This window comes from Pleurodeles waltl, chromosome 11, assembly GCF_031143425.1.
Source record: "Pleurodeles waltl isolate 20211129_DDA chromosome 11, aPleWal1.hap1.20221129, whole genome shotgun sequence".
In the NCBI taxonomy this organism is placed as follows: Eukaryota; Metazoa; Chordata; class Amphibia; order Caudata; family Salamandridae; genus Pleurodeles; species Pleurodeles waltl.
Window position 1 is genome coordinate 36,977,755 of NC_090450.1, and position 23,461 is coordinate 37,001,215.

Consider the following 23,461-nt stretch of genomic DNA (forward strand, 5'->3'; position numbering starts at 1 on the left):
ATAATGGCTACACTGAAAACTGGGAAGTTTGGTATCAAACTTCTCAGCACAATAAATGCACACTGATGCCAGTGTACATTTTAGTGTAAAATACACCACAGAGGGCACCTTAGAGGTGCCCCCTGAAACTTAACCAACTAGCTGTGTAGGCTGACTGGTTCCAGCAGCCTGCCACACTAGAGACATGTTGCTGGCCCCATGGGGAGAGTGCCTTTGTCACTCTGAGGCCAGTAACAAAGCCTGCACTGGGTGGAGATGCTAACACCTCCCCCAGGCAGGAGCTGTGACACCTGGCGGTGAGCCTCAAAGGCTCACCCCTTTGTCACAGCCCAGCAGGGCACTCCAGCTTAGTGGAGTTGCCCGCCCCCTCCGGCCACGGCCCCCACTTTTGGCGGCAAGGCTGGAGGGAACAAAGAAAGCAACAAGGAGGAGTCACTGGCCAGTCAGGACAGCCCCTAAGGTGTCCTGAGCTGAAGTGACTCTAACTTTTAGAAATCCTCCATCTTGCAGATGGAGGATTCCCCCAATAGGGTTAGGATTGTGACCCCCTCCCCTTGGGAGGAGGCACAAAGAGGGTGTACCCACCCTCAGGGCTAGTAGCCATTGGCTACTAACCCCCCAGACCTAAACACGCCCTTAAATTTAGTATTTAAGGGCTACCCTGAACCCTAGAAAATTAGATTCCTGCAACAAGAAGAAGGACTGCCCAGCTGAAAACCCCTGCAGCGGAAGACCAGAAGACGACAACTGCCTTGGCTCCAGAAACTCACCGGCCTGTCTCCTGCCTTCCAAAGATCCTGCTCCAGCGACGCCTTCCAAAGGGACCAGCGACCTCGACATCCTCTGAGGACTGCCCCTGCTTCGAAAAGACAAGAAACTCCCGAGGACAGCGGACCTGCTCCAAGAAAAGCTGCAACTTTGTTTCCAGCAGCTTTAAAGAACCCTGCAAGCTCCCCGCAAGAAGCGTGAGACTTGCAACACTGCACCCGGCGACCCCGACTCGGCTGGTGGCGATCCAACACCTCAGGAGGGACCCCAGGACTACTCTGATACTGTGAGTACCAAAACCTGTCCCCCCTGAGCCCCCACAGCGCCGCCTGCAGAGGGAATCCCGAGGCTTCCCCTGACCGCGACTCTTTGAACCTAAAGTCCCGACGCCTGGGAGAGACCCTGCACCCGCAGCCCCCAGGACCTGAAGGACCGGACTTTCACTGGAGAAGTGACCCCCAGGAGTCCCTCTCCCTTGCCCAAGTGGAGGTTTCCCCGAGGAATCCCCCCCTTGCCTGCCTGCAGCGCTGAAGAGATCCCGAGATCTCTCATAGACTAACATTGAAAACCCGACGCTTGTTTCTACACTGCACCCGGCCGCCCCCGCGCTGCTGAGGGTGAAATTTCTGTGTGGACTTGTGTCCCCCCCGGTGCCCTACAAAACCCCCCTGGTCTGCCCTCCGAAGACGCGGGTACTTACCTGCAAGCAGACCGGAACCGGGGCACCCCCTTCTCTCCATTCTAGCCTATGTGTTTTGGGCACCACTTTGAACTCTGCACCTGACCGGCCCTGAGCCGCTGGTGTGGTGACTTTGGGGTTGCTCTGAACCCCCAACGGTGGGCTACCTTGGACCAAGAACTGAACCCTGTAAGTGTCCTACTTACCTGGTAAAACTAACGAAAACTTACCTCCCCCAGGAACTGTGAAAATTGCACTAAGTGTCCACTTTTAAAACAGCTATTTGTCAATAACTTGAAAAGTATACATGCAATTTTGATGATTTGAAGTTCCTAAAGTACTTACCTGCAATACCTTTCGAATGAGATATTACATGTAGAATTTGAACCTGTGGTTCTTAAAATAAACTAAGAAAATATATTTTTCTATATAAAAACCTATTGGCTGGATTTGTCTCTGAGTGTGTGTACCTCATTTATTGTCTTGTGTATGTACAACAAATGCTTAACACTACTCCTTGGATAAGCCTACTGCTCGACCACACTACCACAAAATAGAGCATTAGTATTATCTATTTTTACCACTATTTTACCTCTAAGGGGAACCCTTGGACTCTGTGCATGCTATTCCTTACTTTGAAATAGCACATACAGAGCCAACTTCCTACATTGGTGGATCAGCGGTGGGGTACAAGACTTTGCATTTGCTGGACTACTCAGCCAATACCTGATCACACGACAAATTCCAAAATTGTCATTAGAAATTGATTTTTGCAATTTGAAAAGTTTTCTAAATTCTTAAAAGACCTGCTAGGGCCTTGTGTTAGATCCTGTTTAGCATTTCTTTTAGAGTTTAAAAGTTTGTAAAAGTTTGAATTAGATTCTAGAACCAGTTTTAGTTTCTTAAAAAGTATTCCAACTTTTAGAAGCATAATGTCTAGCACAGATGTGAATGTGGTGGAACTCGACACCACACCTTACCTCCATCTACAGATGAGAGAGCTAAGGTCACTCTGTAAACTAAAGAAAATAGCAATGGGCCCCAAACCTACCAAAGTACAGCTCCAGGAGCTGTTGGCAGAGTTTGAAAAGGCCAACCCCTCTGAGGATGGCAACTCAGAGGATGAAGATAGTGACTTGGAGGGAAATTCCCCCCCTCCAGTCCTACTTAGGGAGAGCAGGGCTTCTCAAGCCCTGACTCCACAAATAATAGTCAGAGATGCTGGTTCCCTCACAGGAGGGACCAACAACTCTGAAATCACTGAGGATAACTCCAGTGAAGAGGACATCCAGTTAGCCAGGATGGCCAAAAGATTGGCTTTGGAAAGACAGATCCTAGCCATAGAAAGGGAAAGAAAAGAGATGGGCCTAGGTCCCATCGATGGTGGCAGCAACTTAAATAGGGTCAGAGATTCTCCTGACATCCTAAAAATCCCCAAAGGGATTGTAACAAAATATGAAGATGGTGATGACATCACCAAATGGTTCACAGCTTTTGAGAGGGCTTGTGTAACCAGAAAAGTAAACAGATCTCACTGGGGTGCTCTCCTTTGGGAAATGTTCACTGGAAAGTGTAGGGATAGACTCCTCACACTCTCTGGAAAAGATGCAGAATCTTATGACCTCATGAAGGGTACCCTGATTGAGGGCTTTGGATTCTCCACTGAGGAGTATAGAATTAGATTCAGGGGGGCTCAAAAATCCTCGAGCCAGACCTGGGTTGATTTTGTAGACTACTCAGTAAAAACACTAGATGGTTGGTTAACTGGAAATGAAGTGTGTGACTATGTTGGGCTTTATAATTTGTTTATGAAAGAACACATTTTAAGTAACTGCTTCAATGAAAAGTTGCATCAGTATCTGGTAGACCTAGGTCCAATTTCTCCCCAAGAATTGGGAAAGAAGGCAGACCACTGGGTCAAGACTAGGGTAACCAAAACTTCCACTGGGGGTGACCAAAAGAAAGGGGTTACAAAAACTCCCCAGGAGAAAGTGGGTGACACTAGAAACAAAGAAAAAGAGTCCTCTGTAGGCCCCCAAAAACCAGAACAGGTGGGTGGGCCCCAAGACACAACCCAAAACAAAGGTGGGTACCAGGGTAAGAACTGGGATGCCACTAAGGCATGGTGCCACAACTGTAAACAGTCTGGGCACCACACCAAGGACACTTCTTGTCCCAAAAACAAACCCCAGAACAAAATTCCAGGGGTAACCAGTGTAGCCATTGGAGATGACTCCTCAGATGAGGAGGTCTTCATAGCTTTCAACTGGAAAATGGGCCCAACAGGTGAGTTGGAGATTCCAGAGGGAAGTAGACACTTCCACCACCTACAGGTGAATGGAATCCCAGCCACTGCCCTGAGAGACACTTGTGCCAGTCACACTATTGTGCATGACAGGCTGGTGCTCTCAAACCAGTACATCCCAGGTGAGATGGCCAGAGTAAGAGTTAGCCCAGACAGGGTCACTAATAGGCCTGTGGCTCTTGTGCCCATAGAAGTGGGTGGAACTTTTAGCTGGAGAAGGGTGGTAGTCAGTACAGACCTCCCCCTTGATTGTCTCCTTGGAAATGACTACCCAGAGGTTAGTCAGAGCCTAAGAGAAGAACTGGTCCAGGGCCAGTCCTCTCCCAAGGATTCTGGAGTGCCTGCCTCTGCAGTAAATGCAAGTAGGCCCCAGAAGAAAAAGAAAAGGAAACAGAGTAGGAAAGGTGGACAACCTTTAGCCAAGGTTCCAGCAAGCCAAGGAGATTCTGCTCCAGTAGGGGAGAACTCCACAAATGGCTCTGATAAAGTCCAACCTGACCCACAAGAAGTCCTGGCTAGTCAGGCAACTGTTAAGCCTGAGTGGGTGGCTCCTCAGCTAACAGAAGAAAGAGTGGAAGAAGGGTGTTTACTACAAGATGTGGTAACCCCCCACTCTAATACAGCAGACAGGCACCCTGAACCCAAAGAAGCCTGTAACTTAGCCCCTTCCCTTGTAGGTGAAGAGCTAAAGGTGTGGTTCTGGGCACTGACAGCTGTCAGTGGCCTCTGCTGGGTGTTAGCCTTTATGGCTGCACTATCCTTGGCATGGTGGTCTGACCCCATGCCAAATAACAAGTTAGGCCCCCTGACCCTGTTGGTCATGGTGGGGTTACTCCAGCTCTGGGTAACCTCTTTGGGTAAGCTAGGGGTGACCCTGGCTAAGATAAGATTAGCAGAGGTGGATACCTCTGACCTCAAAATAGAGAGAATGGGTAAAGACATAAAAAGCACAGACAAGAGGCAGTTCAGACTAGGTCCTATCACTGTGGAAGTGGGTCAGTTCCCCAGAGGGAATGACCTGAACAGGAGGATGTAAGGCAGAGTAGGCCCTGCAACAAACCAGCCATTTCCTCTACTCTTCCTCGCCTGACAGACTAGGAAGACTCTTCCAGCGTTGGCTGAGTCTCCTGGCCTGTGGGCTGGGGGGGGCTTGTGTAAAGAAATGGCTCCCTGTTGCAGTTACCCCCCACTTTTTGCCTGATACTGATGCTGACTTGACTGAGAAGTGTGCTGGGACCCTGCTAACCAGGCCCCAGCACCAGTGTTCCTTCACCTAAAATGTACCATTGTATCCACAATTGGCACACCCTGGCATTCAGATAAGTCCCTTGTAACTGGTACTTCTAGTACCAAGGGCCCTGATGCCAAGAAAGGTCTCTAAGGGCTGCAGCATGTCTTATGCCACCCTAGAGACCCCTCACTCAGCACAGACACACTGCTTACAAGCCTGTGTGTGCTAGTGAGAACAAAATGAGTAAGTCGACATGGCACTCCCCTCAGGGTGCCATGCCAGCCTCTCACTGCCTATGCAGTATAGGTAAGACACCCCTCTAGCAGGCCTTACAGCCCTAAGGCAGGGTGCACTATACCATAGGTGAGGGTACCAGTGCATGAGCACTGTGCCCCTACAGTGTCTAAACAAAACCTTAGACATTGTAAGTGCAGGGTAGCCATAAGAGTATATGGTCTGGGAGTCTGTTTTACACGAACTCCACAGCACCATAATGGCTACACTGAAAACTGGGAAGTTTGGTATCAAACTTCTCAGCACAATAAATGCACACTGATGCCAGTGTACATTTTAGTGTAAAATACACCACAGAGGGCACCTTAGAGGTGCCCCCTGAAACTTAACCAACTAGCTGTGTAGGCTGACTGGTTCCAGCAGCCTGCCACACTAGAGACATGTTGCTGGCCCCATGGGGAGAGTGCCTTTGTCACTCTGAGGCCAGTAACAAAGCCTGCACTGGGTGGAGATGCTAACACCTCCCCCAGGCAGGAGCTGTGACACCTGGCGGTGAGCCTCAAAGGCTCACCCCTTTGTCACAGCCCAGCAGGGCACTCCAGCTTAGTGGAGTTGCCCGCCCCCTCCGGCCACGGCCCCCACTTTTGGCGGCAAGGCTGGAGGGAACAAAGAAAGCAACAAGGAGGAGTCACTGGCCAGTCAGGACAGCCCCTAAGGTGTCCTGAGCTGAAGTGACTCTAACTTTTAGAAATCCTCCATCTTGCAGATGGAGGATTCCCCCAATAGGGTTAGGATTGTGACCCCCTCCCCTTGGGAGGAGGCACAAAGAGGGTGTACCCACCCTCAGGGCTAGTAGCCATTGGCTACTAACCCCCCAGACCTAAACACGCCCTTAAATTTAGTATTTAAGGGCTACCCTGAACCCTAGAAAATTAGATTCCTGCAACAAGAAGAAGGACTGCCCAGCTGAAAACCCCTGCAGCGGAAGACCAGAAGACGACAACTGCCTTGGCTCCAGAAACTCACCGGCCTGTCTCCTGCCTTCCAAAGATCCTGCTCCAGCGACGCCTTCCAAAGGGACCAGCGACCTCGACATCCTCTGAGGACTGCCCCTGCTTCGAAAAGACAAGAAACTCCCGAGGACAGCGGACCTGCTCCAAGAAAAGCTGCAACTTTGTTTCCAGCAGCTTTAAAGAACCCTGCAAGCTCCCCGCAAGAAGCGTGAGACTTGCAACACTGCACCCGGCGACCCCGACTCGGCTGGTGGCGATCCAACACCTCAGGAGGGACCCCAGGACTACTCTGATACTGTGAGTACCAAAACCTGTCCCCCCTGAGCCCCCACAGCGCCGCCTGCAGAGGGAATCCCGAGGCTTCCCCTGACCGCGACTCTTTGAACCTAAAGTCCCGACGCCTGGGAGAGACCCTGCACCCGCAGCCCCCAGGACCTGAAGGACCGGACTTTCACTGGAGAAGTGACCCCCAGGAGTCCCTCTCCCTTGCCCAAGTGGAGGTTTCCCCGAGGAATCCCCCCCTTGCCTGCCTGCAGCGCTGAAGAGATCCCGAGATCTCTCATAGACTAACATTGAAAACCCGACGCTTGTTTCTACACTGCACCCGGCCGCCCCCGCGCTGCTGAGGGTGAAATTTCTGTGTGGACTTGTGTCCCCCCCGGTGCCCTACAAAACCCCCCTGGTCTGCCCTCCGAAGACGCGGGTACTTACCTGCAAGCAGACCGGAACCGGGGCACCCCCTTCTCTCCATTCTAGCCTATGTGTTTTGGGCACCACTTTGAACTCTGCACCTGACCGGCCCTGAGCCGCTGGTGTGGTGACTTTGGGGTTGCTCTGAACCCCCAACGGTGGGCTACCTTGGACCAAGAACTGAACCCTGTAAGTGTCCTACTTACCTGGTAAAACTAACGAAAACTTACCTCCCCCAGGAACTGTGAAAATTGCACTAAGTGTCCACTTTTAAAACAGCTATTTGTCAATAACTTGAAAAGTATACATGCAATTTTGATGATTTGAAGTTCCTAAAGTACTTACCTGCAATACCTTTCGAATGAGATATTACATGTAGAATTTGAACCTGTGGTTCTTAAAATAAACTAAGAAAATATATTTTTCTATATAAAAACCTATTGGCTGGATTTGTCTCTGAGTGTGTGTACCTCATTTATTGTCTTGTGTATGTACAACAAATGCTTAACACTACTCCTTGGATAAGCCTACTGCTCGACCACACTACCACAAAATAGAGCATTAGTATTATCTATTTTTACCACTATTTTACCTCTAAGGGGAACCCTTGGACTCTGTGCATGCTATTCCTTACTTTGAAATAGCACATACAGAGCCAACTTCCTACAGTATGTGTACCTAACGAATGTGTGCCAAGAAGAGTTGTGGAAATTGCATGTGTTCCACAGTTGATAACAAAGAAAAGGGGAAATATTTTTCCCCTAAAACCAATTACTTAAATCATAAGGATTTCAGCCAGAATGTATTCTGTAAGATGTGTAGTGAAACTTGTGCCTATGGAAAAGTACAAATGGGTAACATAGTCTCTCACTGGCAGGTTGGTGTTGAGATCATTTTCAAAAATGTTGGTTTATTTGAAAATTAGTTTCTGTACTCTGCACACAGGCAGAAATATGCTCTTGTTTACTATCTCAATAATGGAGAAGTATCAAAAGAGGATGACTTTTGATGATAATGCACAGCTTATTACGCTTGTAGAAGATCTCAAAAGCACAAGGCCCCAAGCCTGAGTACTGAAAAACTGAAAATGTTGGTTACTGCCACTATGCTAATCATCGTAGCAACAGTCGTGTCTCTGCCTGTCTTATTTCATAAATGTCTTACATGATAATATCAGTTCATTTGGGGCCCCATAACAATTTCCCCTTTTCACTCTGTTCACATACAACTTTCTGTCTTATTAGATTTCCAAAGGCATCTTGGAATCCGTGGTAACAGGAACTCAAAATTATGCTATTTCTCTAATAATCAGCATTTTACCCCAAATAATTTCATTAAAAAAATCATGGTTTTCTGTTGCAAAGTAATGGGTGTTGTGGGTGAATTTAATATACTGATAAATACAGTCAAGCTCATTCAACCTAATAGAGCATTTTCAAAGTGTTTTAGAGGACTGCTTTAATTGTAAAATATTACATTGAAGCCTAGTATATGAAGTATAGTGTGATCATACAAAAGGATTTGGTGAGTAGTCTGTGAGAAGAAGTCGAGCTATCTTATCCTGACTAATAAGTCTGTTGTCTAAGTCCCTTTATTTTAATATCCATGAACATTTCACATGTGGATAGCTAAGAGTTCCACAAAAATATCTGAGTGAGATGATGGAGTTCTTACAGTAACTAGACACCACATCTTTAGCAGGCCACTGAAGTCTTGTTTAATCTTGGTCTTTCAGGCTACCACAGAACTATTCAATGAAATTAGTTTTGCTATTCAAAAGCATTGTGTGTGTTATTAAACATGACCTGTATTGTAGTCTTCTCTCATATGCTTCCTATTATGTCCTTGATTCGCCTACAACCGTAATGGCTATGCTTATTGAATATAAACCGATCTGGTTCCCTGGAATTATTTGCTTGTAAACCCTTCCCAATCTTTATACAATACCTGCATAATGTTTTTTGTTCCATACTGTAATGGGCCTTCTTTCTGCACAATGCTTTTTCTACTTTGACGGGCTTCCTTTTCGTCTGTTCTTGCAGGTTCTGGGAATGTGCTAAAGGTGCAGCAGCTGCTCCACATCTGTAGCGAACACTTCGATACAAAGGAGAAAGAGGAAGATAAAGACAAGAAGGACAAAAAGGATAAAGAGAAGAAAGAGAGCACTGCAGATATGGGGGCACATCAGGTATGCAGAGTACCGATAATCCACCTAAGATGGGGTGACCAGAGATCCTGGATTTCCCAGTATAGTCCCGCCGTCCTGACGCTTTTCTTAATTTTCAAAACATGTTCCGGTGCTTGGGACAAAGATCAAGTCATTCTGCTAAGCAGAATTAAAATGTGTGCCCTTTCTGCTGGGCCCCTCTAATGTATGAAATAATTTGTTTCTTTCCCGCAGTGCAGGTTAGCTGCATGCTCCCAGCAGAGGGGAGACTGGGAGGGGGGGCAGGGAACTTTGGGTGGAGGTACCAACCTAGCTAATATTAGTAAACATAGCCTTGTAAGTGTGGGTGTGTGTATTTTCACACGTATATATGCACATATATACGTGTGTGTGTATATGTGTATATGTATATATATATATATATATATATATATGTGTGTGTGTGTGTATATATATATAGATAGCAGGGTGTGGAATTTGTACAGCCCGACGCCCAGGACATACAGTTTGGAGTCCAGGACAACAAGTTTTCAACTTTATTTTGTCATTGGAACAAGTAGGCCCAACCCCCTGCAGCACAATTCCTTCGACTGGTAATTAACAGTACCACATTATGAAGCAGGGAAAGGAATTGTTTGCAGTTGAGGTAATATTTGTGACCATACACTAATGCTTTCACACTTGTATTTATGGTTCATTAATGCAAAGCTTTTATTAGTGTGAGCGCTCAAAATAAATGTTGCAAGCTCGATCACACACGTTTGCAAGGTTTACCAATATGAGGCTATGTATAATGCTCCCAGAATGCTCTCTGATTAGATGCAGATATTTGCGGAAACCTGAAAGCAAGATTGATGCTTTTTTGCTTTCAAAATAGAATGTTCCCAAAAAAATACAACTAGGAAACCAAAACGTTTTGCTGTATTACTGTGAAAATTTAGGTACTGTTTCTTTGAAGCCTCATTCAGTAAAATGTGTTGATGCATACTAGTAGTTCCTAAAAATATTGATAATGGAAAGTCAGTGTAACCAGGTTCAACAAGATTATGAGAAACCTGAAAATAAACAAACATTGGCGCAGCTAATGGGTCCGACATTGGTGGCCAGCCTTTTGGTTTTGTCAGTGGGAGTCCTGTTTTGACATGATTTGTGTAAACCTTTATTGTTGTGAGAGCTTCTTGGCCCTCCCTATTGTAAAAAAAAAACAGGCAAAAATATTTTTTGATCTAAAAAAAACAGACATTGCCATAGTTCCTGCCACTGAACAAAACTACTTTGTGTGCAGAAATGCTGCTTGTCAAAGAGCAGATTGCCATCATTCACAGTGGATCCAGAAGATAGTTTGCTAGAGAGATAGAATTTAAATATGTTGGTTTAAGCCAGACCTAATTAGGGGCTCAATTCTTGAAGAAAATCACAGAAGGACACCCATGGTATATGTTTTTCTATTAGTGCAGGTTTACATATTTCATTAATTCACAAGTATTTACAGAGGTAGACCAGGAAATTGTACTCCTACAAAATGTGTGAATTGTATTTTAGCATGAGCAAAATATACATGTGTACATTTGCTCATATGAAAATCTGTTGAGCGTTTACAAGTTCACTTTCTCTCCAACCACGTTTTTCCCAACCCTGAAAGAAGTTTTACTTCTGATCCTTGTCAGGAGTTGTAGGAAGTTGGCTCTGTATGCACTATTTCAAAGTAAGGAATAGTATGCACAGAGTCCAAGGGTTCCCCTTAGAGGTAAGATAGTGGCAAAAAGAGATAATATTAATGCTCTATTTTGTGGTAGTGTGGTCGAGCAGTAGGCTTATCAAAGGAGTAGTGTTAAGCATTTGTTGTACACACACAAGCAATAAATGAGGAACAGACACTCGGAGACAATTCCAGGCCAATAGGTTTTTGTTATAGAAAAATATCTGCTCTTAGTTTATTTTAAGAACCACAGGTTCAAATTTTACATGTAATACTTCAAATGAAAGGTATTGCAGGTAGGTACTTTAGGAACTTTGAATAATCAAAATAGCATGTACAAATAAATCACATAGCTATTTTAAAACTAGACCCAGTCCAATTTTCACAGTTCCTAGGGGGAGTAAGAGTTTGTTAGTTTTTGCAGGTAAGTAAACCACCTACGGGGTCCAAGTTTGGGTCCAGGGTAGCCCACCATTGGGGGTTCAGATCAACCCCAAAGTTACCACACCAGCAGCTCAGGGCCGGTCAGGTGCAGAGGTCAAAGTGGTGCCCAAAACGCATAGGCTTCAATGGAGAAGGGGGTGCCCCGGTTCCAGTCTGCCAGCAGGTAAGTACCCGTGTCTTCGGAGGGCAGACCAGGGGGGTTTTGTAGGGCACTGGGGGGGGGGACACAAGTTAGCACAGTAAGTACACCCTCAGCAGCACGGGGGCGGCCGGGTGCAGTGTGCAAACACACGTCGGGTTTCCAATGTAAATCAATGGGAGACCAAGGGGTCTCTTCAGCGATGCAGGCAAGGGGGGGGCTCCTTGGGTTAGCCACCACCTGGGCAAGGGAGGGCCTCCTGGGGGTCACTCCTGCACTGGAGTTCCGATCTTCAGGTCCTGGGGGCTGCGGGTGCAGAGTCTTTACCAGGCGTCGGGATCTGGGAGTCAGGCAGTCGCGGTCAGGGGAGCCTCGGGATTCCCTCTGCAGGCATCGCTGTGGGGGCTCAGGGGGGGCAACTCTGGCTACTCACGGTCTCGCAGTCGCCGGGGAGTCCCCCCTGAAGTGTTTGTTCTCCACAAGTCGAGCCGGGGGCGTCGGGTGCAGAGTAGCAAGTCTCACGCTTCCGGCGGGAAACGCAGGTTGTTTTAAAGTTGCTCCTTTGTTACAAAGTTGCAGTCTTGGGTGAACAGAGCCGCTGTCCTCGGGAGTTCTTGGTCCTTCTAGAGCAGGGCAGTCCTCTGAGGATTCAGAGGTCGCTGGTCCCTGGGGAAAGCGTCGCTGGAGCAGTGTCTTTAGAAGGGGGGGAGACAGGCCGGTAGAGCTGGGGCCAAAGCAGTTGGTGTCTCCGTCTTCTCTGCAGGGTTTTTCAGCTTAGCAGTCCTCTTCTTCTTAGGTTGCAGGAATCTAAGTTCCTAGGTTCTGGGGAGCCCTTAAATACTAAATTTAAGGGCGTGGGTAGGTCTGGGGGTTGAGTGTTTTAATTTTTTCTTTTTATTATTATTATTTTTAATTTAATTCTTCTGCCCCGCCCCCCCATTCTGCCACATCATTAGGGTTCTATTTTGTTTCAATTCTGTTCTTGTTCTCTATTTTCCTACAAAGTAGGTATTGTTGGTGATCATGCCCCCCCCTTTTTTTTTTTTTTCTATCCTGTGTCCTCTTTGTAAGCTTGTTCCCTGTTCCATCTGTCTCTTTGCTGTTTTTATGCTCACTTACATTGCTGGTGATTATGATCTTATTTCAACATCAATCATTGTTCTTAGGGTGTTGCTGTGCTTGGTATTGCCTTGATTGCCATGGGAGAAGAAATTGGATCGGAGATGGCTCTTCGTACATTTGGGCACTTGGTAAGTCACAGGGAACATTTTTTTTTTTCTTCACAGAGCTTTAGCTTTGTCCAGTTGCTCTGATCAATCTGCAGTTGAAATTGTACGTTTGTAAGTGGAAAACATTTGATTTGTATAAGGCTTCAAGGCACTCTGAGACAGACACCGCAAACCCTACAGATAGGCATCCTGTTGCCACCAAACTGGGAGGAGAGGGAGGTAAAGAAACTAGACATGACACATGACATACCTTCCTTAACGCTATTGTTTTATGAAAGCTTGAGTTCTATGGTCAAGGCTCCACTGATTACACTGGTTCATTAATGTAGCCCTCATAGTTGTTGTTTATTCGTGGATAATAAGCATATTGTGGTTCACCTCCCTGGCTTGTACAAATGCCTCAAACAGTACAGATAAAAGTAGAGTTGGAGTTTGTTCCTTCAGGCATTTTTTGGCCATGGGAAGGATTATAGTTCAGCAATAGCCTAGTGGTTGATAAACTTGCAAGTTTGTATTAATTCTCAGTCCCATGCTTCCACAACTAGTTAAAACAGAACGACAGGCAAGCTTCTTGTTTGTGAATAACTTGATGATTAAATTTCATTTTTGTTTCTTGCACTTGATGCATGATTATCTGTTTGATATTGACTGTCATTCTGGGTATATCTCAGTTTTGGCCAATTTATAAGGCTGAATAACAAATCGGCAAATTGAATCACAACTCACTCTTCTTAGCTTCTTATCTCTCATTTATTTATTATTTTTGCAGCTCCGGTATGGTGAACCCACTCTGAGGCGGGCTGTCCCACTTGCCCTGGCACTCATTTCAGTCTCCAATCCACGGCTCAACATCTTAGACACTCTCAGCAAGTTCTCCCATGATGCAGACCCAGAGGTGTCCTACAATTCAATCTTCGCCATGGGCCTGGTTGGCAGTGGTGAGTCAATTTGTTGTATTCTTCTTGGAGCTTCTCTTCTTTGTCTGGCCCTCCCCAAGAACAGAGTTTCTGTGTCTGGGGCATTGCACAATGACTTTGCATTAGTTTCCATCTAGGGGAGACTGCACAGCCAAGGTGTTGCCTGACACTACCTCTTACTTTCCATATTTCTTCAGACTGATTTCAGCCATTATTCCAAGCACACTAGTTACTTAGATACATTTGTGCAGGCAGTAGCATTCATCGTTCATGTGGGGAAAACCTCAATTGGGACAAATGGTAGTGAATTAAAAATAATACATCATTTCTTCAGCCTTCGGACCCAATGTGCGAACACAGTCAATGCACCTCCAGTTAGATAGCTTAAACCTCCACTTTCACCTTCAACCCCACAGTCATTAGTGCCTCCCACTGTAGAGGAAATGGGTGCTGTCGCTGAGAGGGCAGAGATGGTGCTGATGGTATGTAGGATGGATAGCTAAATAATAATTCAGAACTGGAAATCTACAAGGTTGCTGAAGGTCTAGCCACAAAATATGAGGAGGATCTCCCAACACTTGGGAGACACCTGCTCTCATGTAGACAGCCTGTCAGATAACTTATCCAAGTTTCATGCGCTGTTGGAGAATGCTGCAACAAGGCTTAGCCTTCCTGTGGTCACTCATGAGCGTCCTTTAAGGCAATTTATACCCAGACTCGATCATTACTGTGGATGTCCATTAAAGATTTCTCCTCCTTCTGCTCACACCCGCCACCCCTCTAGATAGGGAGGGCTTTATGTATCCATGCCTTGGGCAGAAGAGTTGGCTCTGGCTCGTGGCAGCCAGTGCTAACACGATCTTGAGCTACTAGGACCGGCAAAGATGAATGTTACACCATCCTAGATTTCCTTTCAGAAGATAAACCGAACACTGTGAAGTGTTGATGAAGGGTGCGAATGCCTCCACCCACTATTGTTGATGCAGCATTGATGTGTCAAATGTTGGCTTCTGCCAGATAGCAGAAGCATATGTTCTCCATTGAGAAGGATGGTTAAAGAGTACTTTGCCGTAAAATCCAGGAGATGGTGTATGATAAGCCTTTCTTTGGCAGCCACAAAGATGAGTCGCTGCTTGACATCAAAGTAGATATGGGCACTGTGTGCACCCTGGAGTACTGCAGTCTCACAAATTCTCTTGGAGCTTTGTACTACAGAGGAGGATCCTCACAATGATGTCAACACAGACAAGTGGTCTGTACTGTCAATTCTAAAGTCATTAAGGGTACTCTGTACCTCAGTGGCAAAATCCTAACCAGCATCAACAAAAAAAAAAAAAGGAAAGCAGAAAAGAAAACTATCTTTGCAGTAAAAGCAACCTTGACTTCCTAACAGTAGCTGTCTTACTCTATCCAGCCATTATTGGGGAAAATGTTCAATTTTGCTGTAGAATGGGAGACTACTTCAGACCGCTAGGTGCTTCACATCGTAGAATCCTTGCAGAAAACGCTGCTGCCCGCCAACATTTCAGAATCAACAACACTTACAATAGCAGATTCCTGAGCGCCTATTCAAGTACATAGGCTGAAAGTCTCGATTGTGCATACACACAGCAATCTATTTCACTCTTCAGAGTAGCTAAAGAGAAGGTCCATAAATAGAGGAATCAAGATTTCTACACTGGGTTTTTTCTGGTTAAAAAGAAAAAGGGTGGCTGGAGGCCCACCTTGGATCTTTGGAAGCTAAGCAAGTTTTGACGGTCCTAGTCCTTCAGGACAGTAACTCTTCAGGAGGCCCTCTCCGTACTACATGAAGAAGCATTCAGCTGTTCCTAGACAACTGAGTTACTTGTTTCATATCCCTAGCTATCAGAACCATAGACCATATCTGAGGTTTTCTATGATCAAACAACACTATCAGTTCAAACCTCTCAAATCATCCCCAGGAGTCTTCACAAAATGCCTAGCTTCAGTTGAAGCGCACTTTTGCAAAACGGGCGTCAGTTTTTTTTCCATACCTAGACTGCTTTTCAGAAGTATCCACAAAGGAGGCACAAAACAACCACTTGTGTGATATTTGTTCAGCAAATGGGGCTTTCCCTGAACAAGACCAAACCATTCCAGTTGCTGGCAAGTACCCTGACTTACCTTGGTGCATGGCTTGACACTTCTCAAGGGAAGAGTTCCCTACACTAGATGTAGTATCAAAGCTGGTGACTCTAATCAGGACTATTTTTACACTCTATTTGTGGCAATAGAAGTCACTTCTAGGACTCAAGTAGTCAGGCATTCTGCTAATCCCTGAGCACATACTTTCAATGAGACACATCCTTTAGGTGTAACCTCTTCAGTAGGGGCTGGATGTAGGAACTTGGGACGATAAGGTGTTGGTTACTTGCAGCCTAAAGCAAGCATAGGTTTGATGGAGAGTGCCGTAAAACCTTACAAAAAGCTTTCCTTCGCAGTCTACATATACAGTAATAACAACATCAGATGCATTGATGGAGCGTTCAGACACAAATGCACGATAGAAATATGGAAGGCAGGTAGTGAGAGTTTGAAGGGTCTGCACGTAAATGTCCTGTAGCATCAGACCAGTCTTTCTGTGCCTTTTGCTTCTCCACCCGAGTACCACAGTCCTGATTTCAAAAGAGAGCACAACTTCAAACATTACATATGAAAGCAAGCTGGAATACGTTCTCTGCTCATGTTAAAGGTGCTGTCTCCTTTGCTTCTTTTCTTCATCCAGAAATTAGTATGTCCTAGCAGGAGCAACTCCACATCTGATAGCCCCATAACACTGACACACATACTCCTAGCACATGCATTTAGCATACACACACTGCAAAGTAATACATTCTTCATGTATTGTTCCTTTCACAGAGCCCCTTCACATGTTTATATTATCCACACACTCCTTAGCACTGTGCCATCCCTGTACTGTACCATGTACAGGCACACATACACTCAGCACATTTATAACACACACACGCACTGTTCAGCACTACCAACATCCCAATGTAGCACAGCAGGGGAACTTTATATGAGTGACCCTGTAGACCTCACTCCAATGACTCAATTAAATGGACTTGCTCATTCTTGACTGATCACTACTAGGTATGCTTCCACCACCCAGCTTGAGCTGCTCCACTCCTGGCACCAGTATGAGGGTAGCTCTTTAGGCTTCTCTCCCAGTCTAAAAGGACTGCAATCCGTGAGACAGGCCTATGTCATAGGTGCACACGCATGATCATTGTTTGCCCATGACAACAAAAATAAGCATTATGGATCCAGACATTAGTTCATTGCACTTCACCATGCGAGGAACTTTTCTGTCCCAACAGAGGTAAAATGCATGTATTTTTGTAGGCAGTGGCATGCATGCTTATTGGCAGAAAGAGATGGGAATTTAGTTGTAATAATACATTAAAGGTTTTTATGTTCTAAAACACTTAAGTGGAGGATAATGTCAACTATACATAGCTCAACGAGCAGTGGGGTATGTGAGCTTTCACCTATAAAATGAATAAATGTTTGTTTTTCGCAGGTACAAATAATGCCAGGCTGGCGGCTATGCTGAGGCAGCTGGCACAGTACCATGCCAAGGACCCAAACAATCTCTTCATGGTGCGATTGTCACAGGTATGTTCCAAATGAACCAGGACGATTAACAATTGTGTTGAAGTGAGAAATTAGGGAAGGAGTGTCTGAATCTCCGTGGTGTGGAGACAGGTCATGTAAAGCCCTGTGGCCTATTCTCAAATACCAATGGTAGAAATCTGCACGTAGTTACCCTGTTCACAGCAAAGGAGGAACACGTATTGTTCTAGCTCAAATGGTTATTTGTTCTATCCTGTTGATGAAATGAAGTCCATCTTATGTAATAAACTCTTATCTCAGTAATCACACGGCCGTAGCTCTGGGGTGGGTGGGTGGGTGAAGGGGCCAGGCACCCCCCATAAAAATGCCTGCCCCCCACAAAATGCAACTGCCAGCATGTCAGATTGCTTTCAGAATGAAAGCTTGCTTTCCAATGCTTATGGGACTGGTGAGGTCCTCCCACAGGCAGCAATACTACAAAAAATCATGAAAAGTGGCCTCTTATTTTACAGAGATGCCTTTCGCTTTTGCTGAGGATTTAGTAGAGAGAAACTGTCTGCAGGGAAAGAGCTGCTAGAGTCACGGTCAGAGGCTTTTGCATGGGGAAAGCAGCGACATTGTAATGATTTTTCCCAGGGGAGGAAAAAGACTTCTCCTGGGCCCTTTCCACCACACCCCCAAGCCAAACAGGAACAACATTTCTCTTCAGACTACAGCAGCAAGACACACTGCCCATCCATCAAATTGAAGGTCAGTTCAGTTTCAATTCCATTTATAGTTTTACACAGCAAATAAAATCATACCTATTCTCGATGTTTGAAGTGGCATTAATTTAGTGCATAGTTGCCAAGTTTCAAATTGCTCATGAGCACATTTTGATGGTTTTTGTGTATTTGAGTGATATTCCACTGCCAAATGTGTGAAACTTTAAGTGACTTTCTTACGAGTAAAATCGAGCACTGAAGTCACTATAAAGTAAATATCACATCCGACTCCCTTTTGAACAATGCATAACTCTAAACAAGTCTTGAAACTGCTTCAAAACCACTAAAAGGTAGGCCTGGATGAAGTTCCCAGAGCGTGACCAAAAAACTCCATCGCGCTACGCAGAATTCCGCAAGTGGAGTGCATTAGGTCGCACCATTCGCGCTGATTTTTAGCACCTGGTGTTTGTCCTACACTGAAAAATCCGCACGAATGGATCCCCACGCAGCGCAAGGGCGCACTGCTTCTTTTCTGCCGCTTGAGTAGTTCTTCAACTACCTTCTGATGTTGGAAATGTAATCATTGATTGGACAGTCATTTCTCCAATAAATCGGACCTGCTCTGTGAAGCAGCCCTTCAATGGACTTTTTAGTGCTGTGGGGGCATCTGTACATTTGTTTAAGGAACGGATATGTTGCAGTGGTACCAGTTCCGGCGAAGCACCCCCTCCCCTTTTTGGATTGACACTTCTCGAAAGGGGCAGGGTGGTCAAGGGCAATCAGTAATATGGTATCCGCTTCCTGATCTGGGTGTGGTATTTGTAAGGTGCTATTTACATTTAGGCGTAAAATCTCCGTTAGAAACAAATAGGAGCTCTCAAGTCAACCTATGAAATATAAGTAACCTATCACTTCGATTTTTTTCATTCAATCTTGTTTCTAGCAGGTTGATGTTTATTATACATTCAGGACTACAAATACCAGAAGGCAAAGGGTAACAGGAATAGAAAAACTACTACAACAAATAAAGAAGAACTCTAGGTCAAGCCTACAGTGCATGAATGTGGAATTCTACAGATTCGGGAAAATAAATCAGTCTCCACTATATTGGTACTTATGTTCAAACCTATTTGGATATCCGTAAGGCGCAATACATTGTACAATTGGGAATTATATTTTGCACAACATTGCAGTAGGCAGAGTTGAGAGTGACTTGGTAAGAATATATTTGGGAGCTGACATTTCAAAACAGTAAGCGCTGTAGGCTTTATTTCCAGCTCGTCAACCTCAAGATAGACAGAACTCATAAGAGGCACACTGTTTTGCCTGCTGGATAACCATCTACAGTTGTAGGGTTTACAGCTAATCCTGCCAACCAGCTTTTACATACCCAGTCATGAACGCAGCACACAGAGACTGCAAAATATATTAAACACACAACAAGTTACGCAAAAAGACAGACCACAAAAATTTCATCACAATTACAGCACATAGAAACCATGCATACCAAGCATAAAGCACACAGGTGACAACAGCTATATTTTCAGCTGTACTTTGTCTGCCCCCCTAACTGGCGCAGGTGCAGAAAGTGCTCCTGTGTGGTAAGTTATTAATGAATAATTGAAGAGTGAGGATTGTTCTTGTTTACATACCGTACCTCAATTTGCGGTGAAACTCAGCTGTCAAAAAGGATCCAATTAATACCTACATGTGTACCAGTCTTGACCCCCTGCCCCAACAGGTCATCGAGAATCTCTTTCACACCAGTCAACTTTCAATATAAATACATGCAATGGTTGAATCAGCAGTGATGTAAAAAAAAAACAAATTGCTGTCCTTGCCAAACAAACTGGCCATCAAAGCACTGGAATATCTTATGAGTACCATTTCAGATGAATTGTCTTTCCACCAAATGTAATTCAACATTGGTGTAGGACTGTAAAATGCTCTACTTGACCCACTTGGAAGGCAGGCACACTTGCCACAGTCTTATATTGAGCATTGCTCTCGCAGAAGTGGAGATGGGTGACATTAGTAGAAGTGGGATGCTCTTTAGTAGTATGAAAAAGTTTGGACATGTGTACTTTTTATTTATTACAAATTAATCACTGATCCAGTGCATTGTGAAATAAACCTCAAACTGTTTCTTAACTTTTCAAGTGATCAGTGAATCATCTCCTGCATGGCTATTTAGAAACATTAGCCTGATGGGGGATAATCATTTTGCTGCATCTATCACTCTAAACCATGTATTATTAAAATGCTTGATATGCTTTTCAATTCTACCTTTTTTGAAAGTGGACTCCTTCCAAAAATGCTGTTTCGTATCTTGTTTGTTTTTCAATTTGTACTTCCTAGTACACTTTATCATTTCTGATCCACTTTTTATATCACCAAATCGCTTGTTCATCTGTATTCCAAGCCTTGTGGCTCTTCTGTTCACTTGGTTCTTTAAAGTGTACCTAGGATGGGATAAGTAGCTTATAAGCTAACCATGCCATCATTTGAGCCTCTAAGGCTGGTACAGTGACACAGTGGGACCTACACTGAAACTAGAAAACTGACACGGGGCACCAAGAATGACTCGCTGGCACTTTTAAAGGGCCTCCAACACGGTCACTAGCACACCGCCACAGAAGAACCAACACTGACATGGGGACATGGATGTGACCACAGTGACAAATTGGAAACAAGACCATCAATGCTTATATGGGAACAGTGACATTGAGACTCGGATATGGGACATAAACACTAATGCTGGGACATCGACACATGACAGTATGTTGGGACACTGACACAGGGATGCCAGGGCACAAGGATATTGACAATAAACAGTGGGACATAATATTAGACTGTGACATGATATACTGATATACGGACATTGAAAGAGGGACACAGCATTCTTGCACCTGCTGAAAGGCTACTGATGCAAGATCACTGACATTGAGACTCTGCCATTGTGACCCAGACACTAGAAAACAGACCAGTGACACCAACATTGGCATGGGGATGTTGACAGTGTGGCACTGGAAGTCGTTTGGTGACAGTCAAAAATATTGACACTGGTAAGGACATTAACACACCAGCACCACAGTGATATTGACACAAGGGCATTTCCACTGTGACAGTACCACTGAGACACAGATAATGGAACACCAACATGGTGATATTGACTTGGGACAAAGACACTGGCACAAACAGGGATGCTGGTCCAATGCCATCATGGGGTAGTGACATGGGGAGATTGTCACTTTAGAATATAAACATTTAAATATTTATGCTTGAACACAGTAACACAAGGGTACTTACTGGGTGGATGCAGTTCTGACCTGTGGTTGCTGAGATAGGTCACTGACACTGGGATATAGACATGAGCACTGACATGGAGGCACATACATAGGGTCACAGACACTGAAATATACATTCTGAATGTGACATGGGTTACTGCCCAGAAACACGGTTTACGTACAGGGACGGGCATTAGAACAAGTGGAAACCTGCCCAGAGACTCTGAAACTACGATGGTACATTGAAATTGAGGCATGGGCACATGGGCAGTGGCACACAAACACTGACGGGGCAAGGACACCAGGGCACTGTCACTGAGACATGGGTAGATGGGGAAATGGGGAAACAGGGAAACTGACATTAATACAGGAACACTATTGATGGGAAAGAAATAGTGATACATATGCAGTAACAGGGAGAAGGGGTCACTAATCCTGATAAGTCCACAAACACTAATGCTGAGGCAGTTACCCAACGGTGCCAGCAGTGGGACATTGAGTCATGGATTCTACATGAAAAGGAGGCATGAGCAACATGCATACAGTTACTGGCACTTAGTCATTGGCATTAGAGCACTAATACAGGGAAACTGTTGCATGGACTGAGACACTGTAACATCAAGACAAGCTGGATGCAAAGGATATATTAGCAGAGGGACAAAACGATATTAATACTAAAATGGAGCACTTGTCCAGCAACAGGGCAGTCCATCACTACCACTGAACTAAAGCCACAGATATTGTGTGGCACTGACGCTGGAAGTGTGGCACTTGGAAAATGGCACAGACACTGATGGGGAAAATTAGCATTGGGAAACTGATTCAGGGACACAAAGGCAGACAAAGGGACACAAGTGGACACCAACACTGGTGCCAAGATATTAACATTTGAACACTGACATGGAGATACTGAAAGGCAGACTTACACTAAAATCAGAATACTGACAATAGCACTCAGTCTGGAAGTAGGGATACATGGACACAAAGATATGGACATGGGCACAAAAACATACACAAGATCACGGACACAGAAGCACTAATGCAGGGATACAAACAAAGGGAGACACACCAGAGACCACAAACACTTGGACTTTAGACATAGGGAGAAGCAAGTCTATGGTGCCATCTAAAGAACATTCTTTAACAGAACAAACAAGGTGTGCTGTTGGCAAGGGCTGATCAGCAGCAGTACTTCTTAGCCTTCTTATGAGATATGGCAGGCTTTCAGCAATGACCCCCAAGTCCCGCCTAAAATAACCCCAATCTCTGCCTGTTACAGTCTGAGTTGATAGATTACAACTATGGATTCTAAAACTAGTGAAAGCACATGCTTTTGACTGTCACATTCCGATGAAGCTTCAATGAGGCCAGACATGCTGCATGTTGCGGTTGCTGAATACTAAGGCTGTGAAGTCTTGATTCCCTCGCAGGCCTCTTTATTCCATCGCACTATACTTTCCATCTTTTTTTTTTCTTTCTTGCTCTTACAAGCTGTTTTTTTATCCCTGTGTTCCTTCATCATTTTCTAAAATTTATATTCATTCTTCTTTGTTTTTTTTCTGCTCATCCTGCTTTTGGTCTGGGTCAAAATCCGATTTTAAGTACTGGGTACAAGACCTTGAAGCGATGACTACACAGCTGCCTGGCAAGCTCCTGCTTCTTTAAGTAGTAGAAGGGGGCTATCACCACACTCACTCCCTTAAATGTCCCTGCTCCCCAAACATACCATGCTTACCTTGTCTACCGCTCCTACTGCCTGTTCCATTGAAGGTTCTGTTGCTGATGATTTAGAGCTGCCTTGAAATCCATTCAATTATTGTCAATGGTTTAGAAAATGTACATAGAAATGCTGGACTTGTCTTACTTTTCCCCAACGGTTCCTTGAGGGAGGGTGCACAGGCCCATGCATAGTTGCATTTATGCCCCATTTAGTTTTCTGCAGTTGTACTGGTTATAAGGTACGCGAAAATACCAGTTAACATAGTTTTCGTGAACATTTCCCAGGGTTCCATGCTTACAGTGCTTTAAATGGTACCATTTACTATTTATTACCACTAATAGCAGTAAATGTGGAATAATAATACTTTTTAAAAAATTGCAAAATATGCTGCATTCCTTAGGAACTCACTATGTTGTGCCTTTAAATAAAAAAAATAAAATACTTTAAAAACTAAATATGGCGAGGGAACCAAACCAATGTCGAACCGGAGAACCGAAACCCTCCTGTAGTAATTCCTTGGGGCCATGCTCCCTTAACATCGGCTACTGGCCTGAGTAATCATTAATTACTCATTTACATCCTACAAAGATGATTGCTTGTTTTTATTACAAGAACTGTTCTGTGTTTATTTTTGTGTT

At 44.9% G+C, this 23,461-nt stretch overlaps 1 protein-coding gene across 1 annotated transcript in view; it reads left to right on the forward strand.

The window, feature by feature from the left end:
• PSMD2 (proteasome 26S subunit ubiquitin receptor, non-ATPase 2) overlaps positions 1-23,461 on the forward strand; it is a 76,032-nt gene that overhangs the window by 47,468 nt on the left and 5,103 nt on the right. The window contains exons 15-18 of the mRNA XM_069212967.1: positions 8,963-9,108; positions 12,536-12,619; positions 13,368-13,536; positions 17,060-17,154. Of these exons, the coding sequence (XP_069069068.1) occupies positions 8,963-9,108; positions 12,536-12,619; positions 13,368-13,536; positions 17,060-17,154 (494 nt within the window). The remainder of the gene's footprint in view (positions 1-8,962; positions 9,109-12,535; positions 12,620-13,367; positions 13,537-17,059; positions 17,155-23,461) is intronic.